Consider the following 25,593-nt stretch of genomic DNA (forward strand, 5'->3'; position numbering starts at 1 on the left):
AGTTACTGCGACTGCGGATCTCGAGAAATTCCGATTTATGTCTAAAAACCGACTGGCTTTGACCTCCCAATAAAATCCTAGGTAATTCTAAACCTAATTAGAACCCACGATTGCGAATGATGGTATTCCATATTTGAATAAAAACCAAACGCATCTCCAAAGTGCGACTGTGGAGAAGAAAGGCAAACAATCCAACAATTAGCGCAGATATGTCAATTAAGAACCTACACGGGACAATTCGAAGACTTCCTGAATACGACTGATAGTTCAGTAAACTGTGTTTGTAAAGTAGATGTTCTTTTATGAATGTTACTCTAAGTTTATGTTAATTAATGTGGTGTATAATGATGCTATACGATGATTACACTGGTGTGCCAAACTCAAGGATAAAAGTAACTTTCGCATGAAATGTCATTGCCAGAAAACACGGTTAGATCAAGGTGACCACACATAGCAAGAATTGCTACGGTGTAGTACAGAAAATAACTGGAAGAAATATGCAAGAACCGAACAGAAATGACATCGTTATTCAAAGACAATAATTACACTGAAGTCACCGCGATTCATGATGGCTCTTCCACATTACAAACGATGGGACATGGATGTCAATATGGTGTGTGATCACGATGGACGGCAGTGCATGCTCTGCCATGTGCCCCCAAGCTGGACACATGATTGGTAAGGACTTCTAATAGTAGGGCGTTCCATTTCTCCACCACGGCCGTTGACAACCTGCTGGATGGTCTTTGGTGCATGTAGACGTGCTGCACATACCACACGTGCGGAATTTAAGTCCGGGGGACGGGCAGCACATTCCCCAAATATCCACTCATTCCAAGACTTCCTCAATCTGCGCTGTTTGATGCAGTTGCGCATTGTCATCCATAAAAATAATGATAACGTTGACCGGTAAGTGTAGCATGGTCAATGATTTGGAAGTCAGTACGCCCATGCAACATTATGCCTCCTCACACTATAAGATCTGGGCCACAAAAACAATCGTATTCGACGGTGTTCCTGGCTGCTTTACGTGTTCCCACCTCATGACATTTGAGGTTTCGTCCAGCACTGTGGACGTATTCGCTTTGGTGGTTCAGGAGTAGGGAGGCATAATGTTGCATAAACGTACTGACCTCCATGTCTTTATTCTTCTGACACAGTACTCCTGCCCCATGAGCGTCTTTTGTGGGGTGTATTCCGCCCTAACTTCATTTTTAGGGTTCCGTGTTTCAATCTGTAAAAACGGAAAACTTATACGATGGCTTTGTTGTCGCTCTTCTGTCTATCTGTTTGTTAATAGAGCCTTTCTTAGCAATCATATACAACCGCTCACTTGACGAAAGGTCTGTTCCTAAAGACTGGAAAGTAGCATAAGTCACACCAATATTCAAGAAAGGAAATAGGAGTAACCCATTGAATTACAGACCTATATCACTGACCTCAATTTTGAAGCATATACTGCACTTGAACATTATGAATCACCTTGAAGAAAATGACTTATTGACACATAACCAACACGGATTCAGAAAATATCGTTCTTTACTCCGATGATGTAATGAGTGCTGTCGACAAGGGATCTCAGTTCAGGTCGCAGGTTCGAATCCTGCCTCGGACATGGATGTGTGTGATGTCCGTAGGTTAGTTAGGTTTAAGTAGTTCTAAGTTCTATGGGACTGATGACCTCAGAAGTTAAGCCCCATAGTGCTCAGAGCCATTTTGATCTCAGGTCGATTCCATATTCCTAGATTTCCAGAAGGCTTTTGATACCGTTTCTCACAAGTAACTATTAATCGAATTGCGTACATATGGAGTATCGTCTCAGTTGTGTGACTGGATTCGTGATTTCTTCTCAGAGAGGTCACAGTTCGTAGTGATAGACGGTAAATCATAGAGCAGAACAGAAGTGATATCTGGCCTTCCGCAAGGTAGTGTCATAGGCCCACTGCTGTTCTGATTTACACAAATGATCTAGGTGATAATCTGAGCAGCGCCCTTAGATAGTTTGCAGATGACGCTGTAATTTACTGTCTAGTAAAATCATCAGACGATCAATTCCAATTACAAAATGATCTAGAGAGAATTTCTGTACGGTTCGAAACGTGGCAATTCGCACTAAACAAAGAAAAGTGCGAGGTCATCCCATGGGTACTAAAACAAATCCGATAAATTTAGGGTATACGATAAATCGCACAAATCTAAGGGCTGTCACTTCGACTAAATGCCTGGGAATTACAATTACGAGCAACTTAAATTAGAAAGACCACATAGATAATATTGTGGGGAAGGCGAAACAAAGACTGCGCTTTGTTGGCATAACACTTAGAAGATACGACAGACCCACTAAAGAGGCAGCCTACATTACACCTGTCCGTCCTCTGCTGGAATATTGCTGCGCGGTGTGGTATCCTTACCAGGTGGGATTGACGAGGACATCAAAAAAGTGCAAAGAAGAGCAGCTCGTTTCGTGTTATCGCGCAATAGTGGTGAGAGTGTCGCTGATATGATACGCGAGATGGGGTGGCAGTCATTGAAAGAAAGGCGAGATCTATTTACGAAATTGCAATCACCAACTTTCTCTTCCGAATTCTAAAATATTTTATTGACACCCATCTACGTAGGGAGAAATGATCATCATAAAAAAATAAAAGAAATCAGAGCTCGAACGGAAAGGTTTAGGTGTTCTTTTTCCAGCGCGCCATTCGAGAGTGGAATGGTATATGGGTAGTATGCAAAAGGTTCGATGAACCCTCTGCCAGGGACTTAAGTGTGAATTGCAGAGTAACCATGTAGATGTAGATGTAGACCCTTTTCCCCAGGAAGAGTAACATATCAAATTAATGAGTACTTGATATGACATTAATGTCACCTGTTAAGGTCTATAGTCCCTTAGCTGTGTAACAGTTTTAAGCTCCTAAGTTAACGCAGCCAAAAGATGTGCCCATTTATGTCACATATTTTGATCCTCGGAAACGCACTCATCAAAACCTACAGCGTGCTCCCCGTTGACCTAGAATCATGAAATTAGGCAAGAAGCAAGGCTTCACAGTACAAGCAAAGGAAAAAACCCGAAAATATTTAATTTGTAATGTTATAACAAGAGAAAATATTTGTTTTCAAACCTGAAATTACAACATTCTGAAAGTCTCGGAATCCCTGGGATAGACATCTTACCAATATAAATGTCGATAACAGGGAAAAATCGTCAATATCGTGGATTCCTGGAACTTGGGAATTTGTGATAAGTTTGTATGGCACCAAACTGCCGAGGTCATCGGTCCCTAGGCTTACGCGCTACTTAACCTAACTTAAACTAACTTACGCCACGGACACCACACCCATGCCTGAGGGAGGACTCGAACTTCCGACGTGGTGTGGATTCCTGGAATGGACGAAGTGTCTGTATACACAATTAAGTTTGTACGGCACCCTCAGGGCGCGGGTCCTCCTCGCACGTGGCCAGTTATTATGGGCGACACTGCACAACTGCAGCGAACAGAGCAGGTAAAGGAGCTCTTGGGACGGGAGGATATTCGGCTAATGAACTGATCTGTCCTTTCCATCGACTTAAATCCCATCAAGTATATGTGGTATGCATTTGGGAGACGTACTGATGTAAGTCTACATGCACCAGCGACCATCCGGCAGTTGTCATCTGCGCTGGTGGAGGTATAGAATAACCTACCACAGAAACTCCTTACCACCTCGAGGCCAGCATGGCAACCCATTGAAGAGATTGCATTGCTGTCTGTCGTGATCAGACACAACTATAAACAACCACGTCTCGCCGTTTGTAATGTTCATGGCACTAGTATGAATTGCGGTGACTTAAGTGTAATTATTGCTGTGAAAGGCTTATCGCTAATAAAGTAAGAGATACTGGCAGGGGACGCCAAATGAAAAGCTTCTACTTATGTTTCTAATCTAGACTGTAATAATAAAATGGGAAGGAACTATTAATCAGAACTCAGGGAGAAGTTGTGATCCAAATGACACTAGATTTATTCATTCTTAACATTACAAGACAACTAAAATGATGAAACAAACATTACACAAAAATTTTTTTCTTACCAATCGCTTTCACTGACGAGGGGCCTATGGTGTACACAGTGATCAACAGGGGATCGACACACGACACTAACCAGAACACTAATCGCTTTATCTGACTTCATCTGGGTTGTGGCACAAAACTACGCCACCACCAAGCATCTGTAATCTACTATTTAAAAAAGAAAAATGTGGTTCGAAAGAACAGGGTACTGAGAAACATATATTTGAGCCCCACGCCCCAGCGGCGAATACTTTACCCTCCTGCTGGTCAAGGTGCACACCACGATGCGTTTGGCGACTGAAGTCGTGGATGGCGGCAATCTGTCATTAATGGCACATTCCCACAAAAGGTAAGTACGCAGTCTCGCATTCGGTTAATTCGGAATGCAGGTACTTTCCTGTGAGCCTCTGAAACCCTGGTGGATTCCAGTGTGCAGGTGGACCTGTTTGCTGGTCTGCCAAACCAATTTGGCTCTGTGCCACTACTGTGCGTAAGGAATATGTCAAATGTTTGGACAGCCGACTCAAGACAAATAAGTACATCCACACTTCACTTGTTGTGAGCATGATGATATACCGATTTGACCAATCAGAGACTTTAAGGTTAATTGTGAGAAAAAGGAAAAAAAGATTCAGCTTCGTAGCCTCTTTCCCACGCATTTGCCGTATCTTTTGCCAACAATATGCTCAGGATGGAAGCACAGTCCTCCATAAGCAGCTTATCATCTCCTCTGTTGCGTCCATTTCAAAGTTTTCACAGAATGGCGATAAACTCGCTAAAAGCCTCGTGCTTTCACAAATATGTTTTGAAACATAGTCTGGACGTCTGGGTGCCAGTCTCCCTGTCCCACGGAAATTCGTAGAACGTTCACAGTTCTTTTGTCACCTTCCTCCCTAACAAGGACCCGTCCTCTGCTTTATTGCCGGTCTACAATGTGCTGGCCAGTGCAGCGGCGACCTCTCGGCGCTAGTCTGTATACACGGACATGCCTGCCTTCCGCCCGGCGCCAACTAAATGGATCTCCACAATGAGACTGCGGAACTCGGCCGTCCGGAAATGTCTCCACACGTCCCGCAATAAAAAACGCGCTTTTCTGGGCCCACCAGCAACACAGCTTTTACTGCAGTCCTTTAAATCGGCACCCTATTCCTTTGAACGCAGGTAAAGCTTACTGTCTTTCCTTCCCTAGATCATTAACTACTGCGCACCATTTCATCATAATGTATGAAGTCAAATCGCAGTAACGATCATATTCCGTCAGAACATGAAGCGGCATAACACTGAATCAGAAGTGAGAGTGCCCTGCAGTCTCTCTGCCATTCATCAAGTGTCATTTCTGTTCATGTCATCTGCGTCTTGCTTCCAGTCACCTTCTGTATTATACTGTAGCTGTTCTTTATTTGCATAGTCCAGGTTTCGTCGAGCTGTGTTACTTTGCAGTGACACACCATGCGGTAGTTACTTTCGTCCTTAAGTTTTTCACACGAGTGTAAATCTGCAAATGTCAAGAAAACGAAGTAGTGTCGAACTCATTTTTAGCTAGCTGCAATAATCATTGCGTAGTTGTTTGGTCAGCAACAGGAGATGAGTGAGTGACTGTGTCCGCAGTACCAGCCGCGCCGCCGCAAGCCGCCCAAGACGTCGGCTGCGATGGGGGTGGGCGTGGGCGTGGCGGCCGTGTCCCCAGGCAGTGACGCCGATCTACCCTCCACCTCCGGCGTCAGCTCCACCTCTCCGGACATCGGACGCTGCCACAGGTACGCAGTGTCTGCATCTTGACAACATTTGCGTTGCTGGTAGCCAAATAGTGAACGTTATTCATATTTTTTAAAATCCTTTTTCTCTTTCGTTTTGGACAACCAGATACCACTTAGCACTTTCAATTCCTTCTCGTTTTAATATGTTTTTCATTTCGGATGACACAGCCACAAATTTACTGAATAGCAATCCCATTTTCTTTCCCGGTTGTTATAACATCACTGTTACAGTGGATGGGCAAACATATGGAAACAAAAAATACAACACACTACCATTCCTAATGCAGTGTAGCAAAGCCGTTAGCTTTCAAACTAGCTTCCAGTCGCCTCGGAATGAATAAATAAGGTGATGTATTGTTTTCCAGGGAATCTTCTACCATTCTTCCAGCAACATAGTGGCATATTCGCATATCGTTGATGGAGGTGGATAGCGATTACGGACCCTCCTCTCCAAAGTAGGCCATAAAGGCTCATTAACACTGATATCTGCTGGCTGTGGTGCCCAGGGAAGATGCGACTATGTGTCATCGTGTTACAACACCAGTCCTGGACGATGCGAGTTGTGTGAACAGGGGCCCTGCTGTCTTGGAACACAGCGTCACCGTAAGAGAACAAACATTGTACTACGGGATGGACTTGATCAGTTAAAACTGTCACATGAAACTTGGCAGTAATGCGACCTTGGAGAGTAACTATGGCACGCCTGCACAGATCATCACCTAACCCCAGCCACGTTTCACTCTTGCGACACAAACTCGGCCAGAAGTTGGAAACAATGTGAAATAAGGCTCATTCGACAAAATTACTTTCTCCCATTGCTCCATAGTCCAGGTTTTGTGGCTTCGGCACCCCGTTTTCCTGGGACGGAAATCTGCATCACTCTATGTGGTTTTGGAGTCCAGCTCGCATTGCAATTCCCTGCCAATGCAGCTCCCTTCGTGTCCCTTTGATGCCGACATGATTCGCGAATGCGACGTTCAGATTTGCAGTGACTTTTGCAACTGTCGCCCTCTTGTTTTTCGTCACTGTCCTCTTCAATGACCGTCCGTCACGATCACTCTTTCTCTCGTCAGCTTTGGGTTCAACGGATGACGTTTTCTCGCTCTCCATGTATGCGGTATAAATCTTCGATCGATATCTCGTGAAACATCAAACACTTCCGCTACCTTTGGTTCTATAGCATCCACGATACGAGCACAAACAATTTGCTCACATTCGAATTCACTTAGCTCCGACATAATGCACTTACAATCACACAGAACACGTTTCTGGCAACCCCGCGACCGCTACGGTCGCAGGTTCGAATCCTGCCTCGGGCATAGATGTGTGTGATGTCCTTACGTTAGTTAGGTTTAAGTAGTTCTAAGTTCTAGGGGACTGATGACTTCAGCAGTTAAGTCCCATAGTGCTCAGAGCCATTTGAACCACTTTTCTGGCCATGACTGATACTTGCATGGTCAGACAGAACAGCACAACCTGCAGCTTTATCTAGCATATTTTTGTGTAACCTCTGTATTTACACCACCGTCAGCTCATTTCAGTTCTTAACTCTTCCAAATGGCTAACAGCCAAAATCAGCTTATTGTGGTGTAAACAACAGTGATATTATAACAGCCAGGGTTGAAAATGGAATTGTTCTTTCTTGTCAGTTGCTCTTTTTTTATCCTTTAATCTTTGCACCATATCTTCTTTTTCGTTCGTCAAACCACTTTATACATGTTCTCTTACTCCATCTGCATTGGAATTATCTGATATTTAACGTTTTCCTCAAAAAGTTATTTCTTTTTGCTAATTCTTCTGATTTTATGTTGTTTATTTCTAAATCTTTTTAACTTCTCGGATTCAGCTTCCTGTTAATTTGTTTTCCCAGCGATACTTGAAAGGTTGTAACCTATTGTCATTCATCCTGTATAAATGTTCAACAAGAACACCATTCTTCTCTCACTTTTTGTTTCCGCTGTTATTCTATATTTTTGTATATATCATCACTGCTTCTTAGTCACTTTCAGGCTTGTACTCTTCATATTGGACCTAAAATTTGCCTCATGTTTCTTTATCTTGTTTAAATTGTAATTCAGTGCTACAAACTCACTTCCGTAGACGGCGCTTTGGTTTCCTTACAGTGTGGAAATGAACAATTTTAGCATTTCTTGACATTATATTTTTTATTTGCTTTTTTGCCATCCTATATGCCTTTTCATTTTGTAAAACCTTTAATTCAATTCAAATTATCTCTTCTAGACATCTGAACTTTTTGACTTTTTCTGTTTGACCAATGAATGTAAAAATTTTGGTGCATTTCTCATGTTAGCGATAAATTCGTTTTTTCCTCGCGGATTCTTAAACCTTCTCTAGTGATTATCTGTGCCAAGTTAGATACTTGAGTCAATGATATATTTTACAGAATACGCCGTACACAAAAATTGTTGCAGGAATGTAAAGAAGTCATGATTTGTTGCAGAGCACTAATACGTAGCCTTCATTTGATCACCATCAGAATTCTCTCGTTGCACCGAGTTCAATTCTTTTTGAAGTATTTAATTTTTCTGAGTCTGTTGTTACGCGCTTTAGATTATACTTTACTAGCCAACCTGACAATGCTTTGAAAATGCTAACTGGAATTGGAAATACATCCGAAATTCCTTCCTCCCCCTCCTTGTTCATCTTCGCATCCCCCCTCCCTCTTTCTGCCCTCCTCTTCTGCCCTCCCTCTGACCTTGAGCCTAGTTTATTGTTGTTGCAAACGAAAACTTGACTGGGAACTGAAGTCACTTGAAATGAATGGTTAAATAAAAAAAAAAAAGAAATGGTTCAAATTGCTCTGAGCACTATGCGACCTAACTTCTGAGGTCATCAGTCGCCTAGAACTTAGAATTAATTAAACCTAACTATCCTAAGGACATCATACACATCCATGCCCGAGGCAGGATTCGTACCTGCGACCGTAGTGGTCGCTCGGCTCCAGACTGTCGCGCCTAGAACCGCACGGCCACTTCGGCCGGCAATGGTTAAATCGATGGGATCATTGGTATACACATGTCCAACTGGTGGATTTTCAATGACAGTATTTCGCATAGATGTAATCTGCATGTGTGGAGGATTATAAAATTTTGGACGATTCATATTTCGTAGTAGTATTTTAATCATAACCCTATAAGCCATAAACAAAACTTTCCTGTGTTCTGTAAAGACGATGGCGAGGAATAAAACAAAGTGCACATTGTTGTGTGTACAATTTTTTAAAAATTATATACAAGGTGTAACAGGTATAAGTGCACATATTTTGATATGTGGTACCTTACCAGTGTGTTAGTTGTTTCTTATCTGCATCGTTCGGTTTTCCCACAAACATGTCACAAACTTTACTACCTGGTATCTTCTGCACAGTTGTAATTGCACCTGTAAATGGAATACACCTGTCAATACAGACTAAACCGTTTTGCGTCCACGTGTCCACACTACCCCGACGAAAATAAGCATTAATGGCTTGCTTATGCCGGACATACGTGGAAGTACTAACCAACGTAAAAATATACTAGTATCTATAGCTAACTCAATCACCAGTAGAAATGTCTACACTTACTCCCATTACACCCTGTATAAGGAGAAAGAACATATATGGGCGAAATAATTTGTCTAATGGTTTAAACTGACTGCAACAAGTAAAACGGTACCGCACATTTTTACAGCACAGCACTGTATTTTCGTTCTAGTCAGTTCTAAAAAAAAAAATCTGTACCTTATCATTTAAAAAATATATAGTCTACGTCCGTCTGAATGTTTATTAGTGTATTGTGCAAAAATTTGAAGTAAATTGTTCAAGAATTTTCCGATATTTTTACCAACAACGTTTCCCCTTTGTATATTACATATATTAAAAATATGCAGCCTATGTCCATCCGAATGTTTATTAGACCATGCAAATCGGTCAAGAACTTTGCGAGATTTTTGGTAACAGCGCTAAACGAAGACTTGTCTTTATATACACTCCTGGAAATGGAAAAAAGAACACATTGACATCGGTGTGTCAGACCCACCATACTTGCTCCGGACACTGCGAGAGGGCTGTACAAGCAATGATCACACGCACGGCACAGCGGACACACCAGGAACCGCGGTGTTGGCCGTCGAATGGCGCTAGCTGCGCAGCATTTGTGCACCGCCGCCGTCAGTGTCAGCCAGTTTGCCGTGGCATACGGAGCTCCATCGCAGTCTTTAACACTGGTAGCATGCCGCGACAGCGTGGACGTGAACCGTATGTGCAGTTGACGGACTTTGAGCGAGGGCGTATAGTGGGCATGCGGGAGGCCGGGTGGGCGTACCGCCGAATTGCTCAACACGTGGGGCGTGAGGTCTCCACAGTACATCGATGTTGTCGCCAGTGGTCGGCGGAAGGTGCACGTGCCCGTCGACCTGGGACCGGACCGCAGCGACTCACGGATGCTCGCCAAGACCGTAGGATCCTACGCAGTGCCGTAGGGGACCGCACCGCCACTTCCCAGTAAATTAGGGACACTGTTGCTCCTGGGGTATCGGCGAGGACCATTCGCAACCGTCTCCATGAAGCTGGGCTACGGTCCCGCACACCGTTAGGCCGTCTTCCGCTCACGCCCCAACATCGTGCAGCCCGCCTCCAGTGGTGTCGCGACAGGCGTGAATGGAGGGACGAATGGAGACGTGTCGTCTTCAGCGATGAGAGTCGCTTCTGCCTTGGTGCCAATGATGGTCGTATGCGTGTTTGGCGCCGTGCAGGTGAGCGCCACAATCAGGACTGCAAACGAGCGAGGCACACAGGGCCAACACCCGGCATCATGGTGTGGGGAGCGATCTCCTACACTGGCCGTACACCACTGGTGATCGTCGAGGAGACACTGAATAGTGCACGGTACATCCAAACCGTCATCGAACCCATCGTTCTACCATTCCTAGACCGGCAAGGGAACTTGCTGTTCCAACAGGACAATGCACGTCCGCATGTATCCCGTGCCACCCAACGTGCTCTAGAAGGTGTAAGTCAACTACCCTGGCCAGCAAGATCTCCGGATCTGTCCCCCATTGAGCATGTTTGGGACTGGATGAAGCATCGTCTCACGCGGTCTGCACGTCCAGCACGAACGCTGGTCCAACTGAGGCGCCAGGTGGAAATGGCATGGCAAGCCGTTCCACAGGACTACATCCAGCATCTCTACGATCGTCTCCATGGGAGAATAGCAGCCTGCATTGCTGCGAAAGGTGGATATACACTGTACTAGTGCCGACATTGTGCATGCTCTGTTGCCTGTGTCTATGTGCCTGTGGTTCTGTCAGTGTGATCATGTGATGTATCTGAGCCCAGGAATGTGTCAATAAAGTTTCCCCTTCCTGGGACAATGAATTCACGGTGTTCTTATTTCAATTTCTAGGAGTGTAGTAGTGTAGGTATATGTGCTCTGAGAAATGATCTATATACAATTAAGTTCACTTCTTCCTAATACACTGTCAGACTCCAACACCTTATTAAACTATCAATAAAAGTTAGTATTGTTTCCCCCAGCCTCATAATTGCGTCACATTCCATGCAGCTGGTTCATATACCATCCTGATTATTTTACTTCGGGGTAACTGAGATGATTGAATTCTCAATTGGGAGAGCGGCTGCATCGAACTCCTCCTCAAGAGAAACCAATTACATTCATTAGTGAATAATACATGTAAGTTCCTTACCTAACTAACTTATTTGGCCAATATAACTGATATTTGTATAGACAATCTTAATCAGTCTCGCCTAAAACGCAAGTGAACGCATCATCTGGGCAAACCGTTTTCAGCCTAATCACACACTTCAAAAATATGTTATAAAATTACACATACTTTTGTAAAGAGCTGTGCTCAACGTAAATGGAGTTTACTCACCTAGGTCGCAACATGTTTTGGGGGTTATACTGAGCTCATCTAGTCTTAGAATAGGCAGTGCAGTTCCACAATGTCGTAGGCGGACGAAATTTGTCAAATAAGTCAGCAGATATTCATAAAAATTAGAAGCTACTGCAGACTGAGTAAGGCGGGAATTATGTTATCTGGTGAGAAAGAGCTGTGAAATCATAACGGTGGGCTTAGTATGGTGTTTCTACAGCTTTTTGAGGAAGGTGAAGCGATGAAGGAGAAAACAGGATAGATATAAATTGGTCACTGCATAAAAAATTAAACGGCATCAAGCCTAAACCGCACAAGCGAAGTAGATATTTGGATCAGATCTGATGATTTGGTTTTTATAGAACGATGATCATATTACTATAAGTGATCCTTCAATCGCCTGAAACTTTAATAGAAGTCAAATCGATATTAAACAATTATTACCTGATAAGGACAGACCTGGGACTTACACTGGTAATATCTTTATAATTCAAAATTGTGATAGCTTTACTTTTTTTCTGTTTTTGTTTTTGTTGTTGTTGTTGTTGTATTCAGACTTGTTTGATGCAGCTCTCCACTCTCTCTAATCTATCATTTGGGATTCTCTTTGTTTCTGCATAGCCACTGCAAGCTACATCCATTTGGCCGTGCTTACTACAGTCAAGCCTTAGTCTGAACTTTTAATCGTCCATGTTTCACTTCGGTACAACACTGTGGACAAGTATCTTCACAATAGCCTTCCTAACACTTAAATTTATCTTAGATTATAACAAATTATCTTTCTTCAGAAATTTTTTTCGTGCTGTTGCCGGTATGCATTTTACATGCTCTTACTTCGGCCATAATGTTATTTTGCTGGTCAAATAATTAAACTTATCTACTACATTTAATGTCTGATATCCTAATTCAAGTCATCCATAATTTCCTGATTCCATTACTGTTGTTTTACTTTTGTTATTTACCTTATAATCTAATTTGAAGATATAATCCATTCCTTTTCACTGATCTTTCAAGTAATTATCCGTCTCAGACAGAATTACGATGTTTTCGGCAAAGCTCTGAGTTTTTATTTATTCTCTCTGACCCTTAATTCCGTGTCCAAATTTTTCCTTGATTTCTTTTACTGCTTGCTGAACGCACATATTGAACTACATCGGGGGTAGGCTAGAATCCTTTTTCGTTTCTGCTATTATTATTATTATTATTATTCTTTTATTATAAACTGCTAGAGTTTCTTAGCTCGGTTATAAAAGCAGGACACATTTGCGTTTGTGGAGATGTATTATTTTCCTTCTGTGTTGTTGATCGCTAAGATATTAAATCAGATATTCCACTAATAACAACATCACATTGGATGTCGTCTAGAGATATGATTGCAGCTGGCGCAGTGACGACAAAGGTACTTTTTATTTTTGGTACTGGTAGCGAATTCGTTGCAGCTGTGAGTGGCTTGTGTGTCTGGTGCTAGCAGAAGCGCTGTTGCAGACCTTCGCCCGCCCCATTTTTCTTGAGAGAGAACAGTGCAGTTGTTGACTATCCGTACCACGTTTTTGCAGCCGTATGAAGGCGGAGCCAGACTGCAGCTTCGCCAAGTTGTACGAGCGAGACCTGGACGGGCCTCGGCCAGTGGAGGACCTGCCGCTGGCGCACAAGCCCGCCTACTCCTGGTGAGTCCTGCACACAATCTGCGCTGCTGTTGCTGCTTTCATCTAGTACTTTCCCCTCTTTGGGGAAGTGTGAGGGGGAGTCTGTAGCCTTTCGGCTTTTACTCCCCTGTGTACTTGTATGTGTGATTATTTCTGTACTTTTTTGGTGTCTGTGAACTGTGATGATTGTTCTGTGTGAGTCTGGTACTTGCCTGAGGTTTGGCGAGATAATTGTAGTAATTTGGGTAGGAGCAGGATTTGGGAATGGATATTGGGATTTTTCTCTTCGACTTAGTCGTCGAAGATCGTCATGGGGCGATTGTGTTTATCGCGGGACATGTCGTACCGACCTAGGGAGTGGATGAGGGCGTTTCCCGACCTGGAAGTACCTTCATAGAAGGCTCTTGCCAGGTCTTCAAAACGCTCTCTCATGAGTGGGATTTCTGCAGCGGCATGCAAATCGTCGATAGGGAATCCAAGGGGTAAACGCAGTGCCCTCCTGAGGGCGCGGTTCTGCAGCCTCTGGAGTTTGTCCAGGTGCTGCTTCGCCGCGTATCCCCAGACAGGACACGCGTATTCCATGACTGGCCGGATCAGGGCCTGGTATACGTTCACTCCTACTGAGCAGGAAAGGGAGCTGGATGAGTTGAGGATTGGGTACAGGATGGACATTCTGGCGCAGACCTTCCTATGGCCCTCGTCTATGTGGGGTTTCCACGTAAGACGAGAGTCCAAGGTTACGCCAAGGTACTTGGCGGTTCTGCGCCAGGGGAGTTGGGTTCCGTTTAGGTGAAGGTGGTGGTGGGGGGGGGGGGGGCGTTGAGGAGGTTCGCGCCTTCCGAGCCTACGGGTGATCAGCATCGCCTGCGTCTTTTCAGAATTGATGGTGATTCGCCAGCGACAGGCCCAAGTTTCTGTGTCATCTAAAACCCTTTGTAGCTGCTGCACCCCGCGCACAGCTGTAACGGAGAGGAGTGCGCCGTCCGTGCCTCGCCTCGCCGCTCCGAGGCGCGCACTGTGTTCCAGTTGGAGCGCGCCCATGGTCTGAAGATGGAGCGAGCCGAAGCCACGTCTAAACTGAGCGCGCGCAAACGCGCCACTTCCTTTGATGTACCGCCAACAGCCGGAAAACTGCGCGGCGCGGCACGGCGCGCTCAGTGTGGACCCGCCTTACAGCACAGCGCGCGCGCGCGCACACGCCCTCTCCCCCCCCCCCCCCCCCCCCCCCCACACACACAAACTGCTTGCATGGATTTCTCCGGGACACTTTTGGCTCATTTGTGTCCTCCAGTAACAAAGGTTTTCACCACTGATTAAATTTCATAGCTCTACACTGATAATCCAAAGCACCATGGCCACCTGCGTAATAACGGACCCAAATCATCATGGCCACCTGCTTAATAGCGTGCTGGAACGCAGTGCATTAGCCATTATGTTTGGCATCAGTTTAAGTCCGCAGTAGTTTTCCTGAGGTATGTTCCACCAGATGTCTTCGCGCAAGTCACGAAGTTCCCGTAAATTAGCTGGTGGTCTGTGAGCGCGAAGCTGGCACCCGATAGCGTCCCAGAGGTGTTCCATGGGATAGAGACCAGGCGAATTTCATGACCAGGACATTAAGGTATATTCAGAAAGCCTCAGACTTGTGGAACAGGAAATGTACATGGATGAGTGTACGGATAACGAAGGATCAGTGCCTTCGAGTGAAACAGTAATTTTCGGTTATCAGTCACTGTTTATTTATATGCGTACACGTTTCAAAGGTTTAAACTTCCATGATCGGGTGCATTTATATTTATTAATACGACTTGTATGTGCTGTGGGACGACTTTGGGATAACTTATGGCACTGCCTAGTGGAGAAACAAAACATTGTTTCATAATATGGCTCTGTGGAGGTCTCCGATTAAAAAATACGAATGCGAATGTGTAAATGAAACCACTAAAATAGAATACCTCCAGTGGTCATAGGCACAGTGGTCTCTGTTGCAATACATGATATATAAACTGAAGCACTTTGTTTACAAAGATGGTGTCTGGAAATTACTATGTGCAAAGAACATGTATTATCAAAAGCAGAAACACTATTTCATATTGCAAAGAACATATAGCAAAACAACACCGTTGTTTCAGAGTAAGTCTTAAAGCATTGCGGAGATCTTTCGTTGAGTTGATGAATAGATATGTTAGGGTAAATATTTCAGGTGGTATACAAATCCATTTGTGTCAAGTTTATATAGCTTAAATATCGTACTCGTTTATGTATCAGATTACATGTGGAAAACATTAAGAGCAATAATTATATTGCAAACAATAGCAAAATTATACATAAATAACAGTTATACATAAATAACAATTCTGGCTGGGATTCAGAGATGGAGGATGAAAGGAGTGCGAAAAGGAGAGCAAAGTTTTGGATACGCTAGAGCTGCGAGTTTCTTAAACATACATCTGCTATGTAAATGTTGAAGACACTGACAACAAATTAAAGATATATAGCTGGATATAATACTATTAATATAAACAAATATATGTAATATCTGGCTGACATGGGGTAAACTGTTGGTTTTATTGCTGTGGCTCTATTAAGTTTTGTGAGTTAGGCAAGTCAATTATTCATTTGGAAAATATGAAAAGCAACATGCAAATTAACTGAAGTATTTCGTGGTAAATATGAAGGGAAGGATGGAAACGAGCGCACGGGCGCACACACACACACACACACACACACACACAGAGAGAGACAGAGAGAGAGACAGAGAGAGAGAGACAGACGGATAGAGAGGTAGACAGAGGGAAAGAGAGAGAGAGAGAGAGAGAGAGAGAGAGAGAGAGAGAGAGAGAGGGAGGGAGAGTATGGAAGGAAGGAAAGAGAGTAAATGTTTTTCCAGCTGCGCGTTGTTAAAATTATATCTGTTACATGTTACAACTTATTAAATGTTGGAGTAATAGATTTATTATGCTTTAAAATAATACGCACATAGATATATCAGGGCGCAAATTGTTGGTGTGTTGTTATATTTGTGAATAAGACCGTCCTGTTGTTCATATGAGAAATGTAATGATAACTAATGATTTATGGTAAATATGAAAGGAAAGATCGAAGTTGTATGTGTGTGTGTGTGTGTGTGTGTGTGTGTGTGTGTGTGAGTGTGTGTGCGTGCGTGCATAGCAAGTTTAATAACGTAGACTGGCGCTAAAAACAGAGATGACACCACTGTACTGTAAATGTTGTAACTGTTATCATTTAAAATGGACTCAGGTCGTTTTCTTTGGTGTTTATGTATTTGGAGTGTTTTAAGGATGTCTAGTTTTTTGCCATTCGGATGGATATGTAGGATGCTGAGACCTGTGTTGTTTTGTTTCGTGCAGGTGGATGGCTATTGCTGATATGTGGTAGTTTTTGTTTGTTTTTTTCAATGCTGTCATGTATTCTTTGAATCTAATCTCAAATGATCTACCTGTCTGTGCACCTTGGTCTTCGCAAATGATCAGGTGGCTAGTACAGAGGATATCCGCTTCATGCTAACAAAATTATTAGATGAATATGATAAGTGGGAATCGAAAATAAATTTTCAAAAGACTGAATACGTATACAGTAGTGAAAATGTGGGAAGCATAATAGTAGATGACCAGCCCATCAAAGCAGGTAAAAACTAAATATTTGGATAGCATCCTAACGGCGGACAGAACAGGTAATTGGTAAATGCAGCAACGAGTTGGGAAACAGCACTCCAGAAGTTAAACCTTGTGTTATGGTCTTCTAAGATAAGATGGAAAATATAGAAAATGTTCTATAAAAGTCTTCCAGGGACTATAACAACTTACGGATACGACTGCTGGGAACCAGCTGGAAAAAATAAAAACAAATTGAGATTTGATCAAGTGTACTACCTCACAATATCTCAGCGAGTCCACGTAAGAAATTCAACGAATAGAATAATGACTCAGTTCAACAAAGCATCACTCATGAAATAGAAGAGTGGCTATTCGCCTTGTATGGACATACACTCCTGGAAATGGAAAAAAGAACACATTGACACCGGTGTGTCAGACCCACCATACTTGCTCCGGACACTGCGAGAGGGCTGTACAAGCAATGATCACACGCACGGCACAGCGGACACACCAGGAACCGCGGTGTTGGCCGTCGAATGGCGCTAGCTGCGCAGCATTTGTGCACCGCCGCCGTCAGTGTCAGTCAGTTTGCCGTCGCATACGGAGCTCCATCGCAGTCTTTAACACTGGTAGCATGCCGCGACAGTGTGGACGTGAACCGTATGTCCAGTTGACGGACTTTGAGCGAGGGCGTATAGTGGGCACGCGGGAGGCCGGGTGGACGTACCGCCGAATTGCTCAACACGTGGGGCGTGAGGTCTCCACAGTACATCGATGTTGTCGCCAGTGGTCGGCGGAAGGTGCACGTGCCCGTCGACCTGGGACCGGACCGCAGCGACGCACGGATGCACGCCAAGACCGTAGGATCCTACGCAGTGCCGTAGGGGACCGCACCGCCACTTCCCAGCAAATTAGGGACACTGTTGCTCCTGGGGTATCGGCGAGGACCATTCGCAACCGTCTCCATGAAGCTGCGCTACGGTCCCGCACACCGTTAGGCCGTCTTCCGCTCACGCCCCAACATCGTGCAGCCCGCCTCCAGTGGTGTCGCGACAGGCGTGAATGGAGGGACGAATGGAGACGTGTCGTCTTCAGCGATGAGAGTCGCTTCTGCCTTGGTGCCAATGATGGTCGTATGCGTGTTTGGCGCCGTGCAGGTGAGCGCCACAATCAGGACTGCATACGACCGAGGCACACAGGGCCAACACCCGGCATCATGGTGTGGGGAGCGATCTCCTACACTGGCCGTACACCACTGGTGATCGTCGAGGGGACACTGAATAGTGCACGGTACATCCAAACCGTCATCGAACCCATCGTTCTACCATTCCTAGACCGGCAAGGGAACTTGCTGTTCCAACAGGACGATGCACGTCCGCATGTATCCCGTGCCACCCAACGTGCTCTAGAAGGTGTAAGTCAACTACCCTGGCCAGCAAGATCTCCGGATCTGTCCCCCATTGAGCATGTTTGGGACTGGATGAAGCGTTGTCTCACGCGGTCTGCACGTCCAGCACGAACGCTGGTCCAACTGAGGCGCCAGGTGGAAATGGCATGGCAAGCCGTTCCACAGGACTACATCCAGCATCTCTACGATCGTCTCCATGGGAGAATAGCAGCCTGCATTGCTGCGAAAGGTGGATATACACTGTACTAGTGCCGACATTGTGCATGCTCTGTTGCCTGTGTCTATGTGCCTGTGGTTCTGTCAGTGTGATCATGTGATGTATCTGACCCCAGGAATGTGTCAATAAAGTTTCCCCTTCCTGGGACAATGAATTCACGGTGTTCTTATTTCAATTTCCAGGAGTGTATAATACGAATGACAGAAGACAGATGATCAAAAAAGACATAGATGTAGCATCCTCGGAGAAGAAAGAGAAAATTAAGGCAGCAGGCTGCCCGATGATATTGATAAAGGAGGCTATCAAAACAAAGAGAGGGTTAAGTGGAAACAGTGAAAGACAGAAACCGAAGGCGATATATGGAATGCGGCAAAAGCTGTAGATATCCCACAGGAAGAGAGAGACGTCAATGTGAGTTCAGTGACATGTTCTTCAAACCACTGTAGGATGATTCTGTCCTTGTGACACGAACGCTTATCCTACTGGAAGATGCCATTGCGTCGAGGAAGACATCAAGCATGAAGGGGTACACTTGATCGGCAATAATATTCACATAGTCCACAGTTGTCATGATGTTTTAGGTTACTACCACACATGCCATCGAAGCGCAAGTAAATATCTTCCACTGCGTAATACTGCTTCCACTGCGTAATACTGCTTCCACCAGCCTGAGGCTATGGCGCGATGTATGTTACGAGGATGAAGACTTACCCGCACATGACTATCGACCTGACATAACAACAGACGTGATTCATTCGACGAAGCGACAGATTTCCACTGATCCATAATTTAATCTCAGTAATATTGTACCCATTTCCACCGCAACTGACGGTGTCGTTGTATCAAAATTGGAACACTTTGGAGTCGTCAGCAGTGGAGCCCCTATGTGCGCTGAACATTGTGCTCTAAATTACTTGTGTATGCAGCAACGATGTAATCTGTCGTCAGAGCTGCAGTAGATCGCCACGTACCCTGCTTAATACAGAGGGCAAGCCTCAGAACTCGGCGTTCTGTAATGAGGTGCGGGCGTCCAACACTTTGTCACCTACTCGTGGTTTTCAGCATCCTTCAGACACTTTTTACCGATGTTTACTGCAGTAGCACGAGAGCAACCAACCAGCTACGGTAAACTCCTCCTAGTGCTCTTCGAACCGTGCATGTAAACTGCGATCTGTTTGACACACTGCATTATTTTGTTCGTAGACTCCATCGCGCGAAGGAAAACCAATCTCCACGTAGGTGTGAACATAGTGCCCGAGGATGGATGCATACATGTGTTGATCCATTTTGCTTTCCAGAATAACGAGACTACCCAGGGAATGCCACGAAAACATTCCCCAGACCATAATGTTCCCTCCTCCGACGGGACCTTTCCTATGATTGTTGGATGATTTTAAAACCCAATAGCCATCTGTCATCTGCATCTACAAGGCTACTCTGTAAATCACACATAAGTCCCTGGCAGAGGGTTCATCGAACCACCTTCACACTAATTCTCTATTAATCTTCGTTGATCCATTATGGATCGTGGGACGACGGCTGGCATGAACTTCTTGATGCAATAATTTACCAACAGCCGTATGTATCGTAGAAATTTATTTTATGAACTTCTATGTGCCACCAGTTTCGGCATTACATTGATGCCATCTTCAGGCCCCACTCGTCACAGTCGTAAAATCGCTATACACGGAAGGAGCCGTATAACTGGATCCGTGAATCAAATCGTCCTGTAACAGCTCTTGGAGGCTCAGTCCGTGCCGCCTGGCCACCAAGAACTGTTGCAGGACGATTTGATTCACGGATCCAGTTATACGGCTCCTTCCGTGTATAGCGATTTTACGACTGTGACGAGTGGGGCCTGAAGATGGCATCAGTGTAATGCCGAAACTGGTAGCACATAGAAGTTCATAAACTAAAATAAATTTCTAAAATATATATGGCTTTTGGTAAATTATTGCATCAAGAAATTCTCTATCATTCCACTCTCGAACAGGGCGCGGAGAAAACGAACACCTGTATCTTCCGTGCGATCTCTCATTCCCCTTATTTTATTATGATGATCGTTTCTCCCTACGCAGGTCGGCGTCAATAAGATATTTTTTCATTCGGAGGAGAAAGCTGGTGACTGAAATTTCTCGAGAAGATCCCGCCGCAACGAAAAACGCCATTGTTATAATGATTTTCACCTCAAACATCTGAAAAAGCCACTGGTCACCACTCAGTGCACATACAATAGCGTTACTGGCGAGCAAACTCCAGCCTTCGTCGCCGATTAACAGCAGTCGGCATGGGGGCGTGAACCAGGCGCCTGCGGCTGAGACCCACACGCAGACCCGTTCGCTGAACGGTCGTTGAGGAGGCACTGTTGGTAGCTCCTTGCTTCATATGGGTGGTCAGCTGTCTAGTAGTTGCACGTCTATTCTCCCGTACACATCTCCGCAGTGTCGTTCACTCCTGTCATCTATGGCCCGTGTTGCACCAGCGTTGCCTCGGCGCTGGTTTTGAATAGCGCCATTTTGCCATGCACGGCATTTTCTGCCTCCGCTCCTTCCCGCCACCCCCCCTCCCCCGCCATGCTTTACATACCCTTTAATGCTAGTGCTGCCACCAGCCGTCTGTCAATTATTGCACTTCAAATGCGAACATTTTTAGGTTAGGCTTTACCGTGACTGTTACTGAAATTAAATGAAACAACAAGTTTACTGTTCCCAGTCACCGTTTTATTTTTTCCACGACGCGTTTCGAAGGTTTAAACCTCCATCATCGGGTGGATTTACATTAGTTAGTGTTACATATGTGTGTATGTTGTGTTACGACATTTGGAGGAACTTGTGGCACTGCCTAGTGGAGAAACAAGACACTATTTCAGAATATGGTTTTGGATAACTTTTGACAAAAAATTAAACTGATATTTAATGGTAAATTTTAATAAGTAAACTAGAGTACCTCCAGTGGTCACAGGTTCCTTTTTCTGTCGTAACACTTCACATGTATACTGCCACATTTGTAAACAAATATGGCGTCTGGAATCAGCTGGGTGCAAGGTTCGTACAGCAGAACAGAAGACATAATCGCAAAGTGCAAAGAATATACATTACAGAATAATCGTTTAAACCATTTGGAGGTGTTTGTTTTGAAGTGTCAAATATATGTGTGTGTACTTCAGGTGGTATATAAATCCAATTTTGAAAGGTTAAAGCAGCTAAACATTCGTACTCGTTTATGCAATCAGGTGAAATGTTAAAATGGCTTAAACTTCATACTTGCTAATAACAATTAGGTAAAATGTTACAGGCTTGAATTACAATGATCATATTGGCTACAGCAGTAAAATCATACATAGATGACACTCTTTGAAGAAAGAGAGAGAGAGAGAGAAGAAGGAGTGATTATACACTCCTGGAAATGGAAAAAAGAACACATTGACACCGGTGTGTCAGACCCACCATACTTGCTCCGGACACTGTGAGAGAGCTGTACAAGCAATGATCACACGCACGGCACAGCAGACACACCAGGAACCGCGGTGTTGGCCGTCGAATGGCGCTAGCTGCGCAGCATTTGTGCACCTCCGCTGTCAGTGTCAGCCAGTTTGCCGTGGCATACGGAGCTCCATCGCAGTCTTTAACACTGGTAGCATGCCGCGACAGCGTGGACGCGAACCGTATGTGCAGTTGACGGACTTTGAGCGAGGGCGTATAGTGGGCACGCGGGAGGCCGGGTGGACGTACCACAGAATTGCTCAACACGTGTGGCGTGAGGTCTCCACAGTTTATCGATGTTGTCGCCAGTGGTCGGCGGAAGGTGCACGTGCCCGTCGACCTGGGACCGGACCGCAGCGACGCACGAATGCACGCCAAGACCGTAGGATCCTACGCAGTGCCGTAGGGGACCGCACCGCCACTTCCCAGCAAATTAGGGACACTGTTGCTCCTGGGGTATCGGCGAGGACCATTCGCAACCGTCTCCATGAAGCTGGGCTACGGTCCCGCACACCGTTAGGCCGTCTTCCGCTCACGCCCCAACATCGTGCAGCCCGCCTCCAGTGGTGTCGCGACAGGCGTGAATGGAGGGACGAATGGAGGCGTGTCGTCTTCAGCGATGAGAGTCGCTTCTGCCTTGGTGCCAATGATGGTCGTATGCGTGTTTGGCGCCGTGCAGGTGAGCGCCACAGTCAGGACTGCATACGACCGAGGCACACAGGGCCAACACCCGGCATCATGGTGTGGGGAGCGATCTCCTACACTGGCCGTACACCACTGGTGATCGTCGAGGGGACACTGAATAGTGCACGGTACATCCAAACCGTCATCGAACCCATCGTTCTACCATTCCTAGACCGGCAAGGGAACTTGCTGTTCCAACAGGACAATGCACGTCCGCATGTATCCCGTGCCACCCAACGTGCTCTAGAAGGTGTAAGTCAACTACCCTGGCCAGCAAGATCTCCGGATCTGTCCCCCATTGAGCATGTTTGGGACTGGATGAAGCGTCGTCTCACGCGGTCTGCACGTCCAGCACGAACGCTGGTCCAACTGAGGCGCCAGGTGGAAATGGCATGGCAAGCCGTTCCACAGGACTACATCCAGCATCTCTACGATCGTCTCCATGGGAGAATAGCAGCCTGCATTGCTGCGAAAGGTGGATATACACTGTACTAGTGCCGACATTGTGCATGCTCTGTTGCCTGTGTCTATGTGCCTGTGGTTCTGTCAGTGTGATCATGTGATGTATCTGACCCCAGGAATGTGTCAATAAAGTTTCCCCTTCCTGGGACAATGAATTCACGGTGTTCTTATTTCAATTTCCAGGAGTGTATGAGAGCAAACATTTACATGGCAAGGAGTCTTAAGATTACATGTTGCATATATTAGCTGCCTAAAGGCTGAGGTAATACACTGGTTAATGTTATAAAATATGCAGATAGATATACATTTGTGCCAGTAGTTGATGTACATACAGTTTTAAGCTGACAGTGGGTACAAGCTGTTGGTGTGATGAATTATCTGTGAATGAGGTCAATCTCTTGTACTCTTGGCGGCTGTCAATATTTAGGGTAAATATTAGTATATGTGCACATGTGTGTGTGTGTGTGTGTGTGTGTGTGTGTGTGTGTGTGTGTATGTATGTATGTGTGTGTGTGTGTGTGTGTGTGTGTGTGTGTGTGTGTGTGTGTGTATTTTAAGAGTGTAGGCAGTTGCTGAAAACAGAGATGATAGTATTATAAATATTGTCATTTTTGTCATTTAAGATGGATTCTGGTTGTTTCATTTGGTGTTTGTATATTTGGAGTGTTTCAAGGATGTCTAGTCTTCTGCCTTTTGGTTGGATGTGTAGGATGCTAATACTTGTGTTGTTAACTTGGTGTTTTGTTTCATGTAGGTGGGTAGCTGTTGCTGATGTGTGGTATTTTTTGTTTTTTTTAGTGCTGCCATGTGTTCCTTGAACCTAATCTCAAATGATCTGCCTGTCTGGCCTATGTAGAAGCAGTCACAGTCCAAATATTTTGTTCACACCTGTGTGATGAAGTGGGTTTCGTGTGCCGATGTTGTGGGGTAACTTCTGTCCAATCTTGTTGTCTGTTGTAAAGGATATGCTTATGCCTTTCCGTTTGAAGACATTAGCAATCTGGTATGAAATGTTACCCAGAAAGGGGATTGTATGCAAGACATTATTTTCTTTTTGTTTTTTGTGTTGTTGCTTTGCCATTATTGAGTGTTTTAGAGTGTCTACACTCCTGGAAATTGAAATAAGAACACCGTGAATTCATTGTCCCAGGAAGGGGAAACTTTATTGACACATTCCTGGGGTCAGATACATCACATGATCGCACTGACAGAACCACAGGCACATAGACACAGGCAACAGAGCATGCACAATGTCGGCACTAGTACAGTGTATATCCACCTTTCGCAGCAATGCAGGCTGCTATTCTCCCATGGAGACGATCGTAGAGGTGCTGGATGTAGTCCTGTGGAACGGCTTGCCATGCCATTTCCACCTGGCGCCTCAGTTGGACCAGCGTTCGTGCTGGACGTGCAGACCGCGTGAGACGACGCTTCATCCAGTCCCAAGCATGCTCAATGGGGGACAGATCCGGAGATCTTGCTGGCCAGGGTAGTTGACTTACACCTTCTAGAGCACGTTGGGTGGCACGGGATACATGCGGACGTGCATTGTCCTGTTGGAACAGCAAGTTACCTTGCCGGTCTAGGAATGGTAGAACGATGGGTTCGATGACGGTTTGGATGTACCGTGCACTATTCAGTGTCCCCTCGACGATCACCAGTGGTGTACGGCCAGTGTAGGAGATCGCTCCCCACACCATGATGCCGGGTGTTGGCCCTGTGTGCCTCGCTCGTTTGCAGTCCTGATTGTGGCGCTCACCTGCACGGCGCCAAACACGCATACGACCATCATTAGCACCAAGGCAGAAGCGACTCTCATCGCTGAAGACGACACGTCTCCATTCGTCCCTCCATTCACGCCTGTCGCGACACCACTGGAGGCGGGCTGCACGATGTTGGGGCGTGAGCGGAAGACGGCCTAACGGTGTGCGGGACCGTAGCCCAGCTTCATGGAGACGGTTGCGAATGGTCCTCGCCGATACCCCAGGAGCAACAGTGTCCCTAATTTGCTGGGAAGTGGCGGTGCGGTCCCCTACGGCACTGCATAGGATCCTACGGTCTTGGCGTGCATCCGTGCGTCGCTGCGGTCCGGTCCCAGGTCGACGGGCACGTGCACCTTCCGCCGACCACTGGCGACAACATCGATGTACTGTGGAGACCTCACGCCCCACGTGTTGAGCAATTCGGCGGTACGTCCACCCGGCCTCCCGCATGCCCACTATACGCCCTCGCTCAAAGTCCGTCAACTGCACATGCGGTTTACGTCCACGCTGTCGCGGCATGCTACCAGTGTTAAAGACTGCGATGGAGCTCCGTATGCCACGGCAAACTGGCTGACACTGACGGCGGCGGTGCACAAATGCTGCGCAGCTAGCGCCATTCG

General features: G+C 45.5%; 1 protein-coding gene across 1 annotated transcript in view; it reads left to right on the top strand.

The window, feature by feature from the left end:
• Positions 1-5,827, top strand: part of LOC124606322 (transcription factor SOX-10-like) — a 65,519-nt gene extending 59,692 nt beyond the window's left edge. The window contains exon 4 of the mRNA XM_047138305.1: positions 5,657-5,827. Coding sequence (XP_046994261.1) covers positions 5,657-5,827 — 171 coding nt within the window. The remainder of the gene's footprint in view (positions 1-5,656) is intronic.
• Positions 5,828-25,593: the final 19,766 nt, after the last annotated feature.

This window comes from Schistocerca americana, chromosome 3 (assembly GCF_021461395.2).
Source record: "Schistocerca americana isolate TAMUIC-IGC-003095 chromosome 3, iqSchAmer2.1, whole genome shotgun sequence".
NCBI lineage: Eukaryota > Metazoa > Arthropoda > Insecta > Orthoptera > Acrididae > Schistocerca > Schistocerca americana.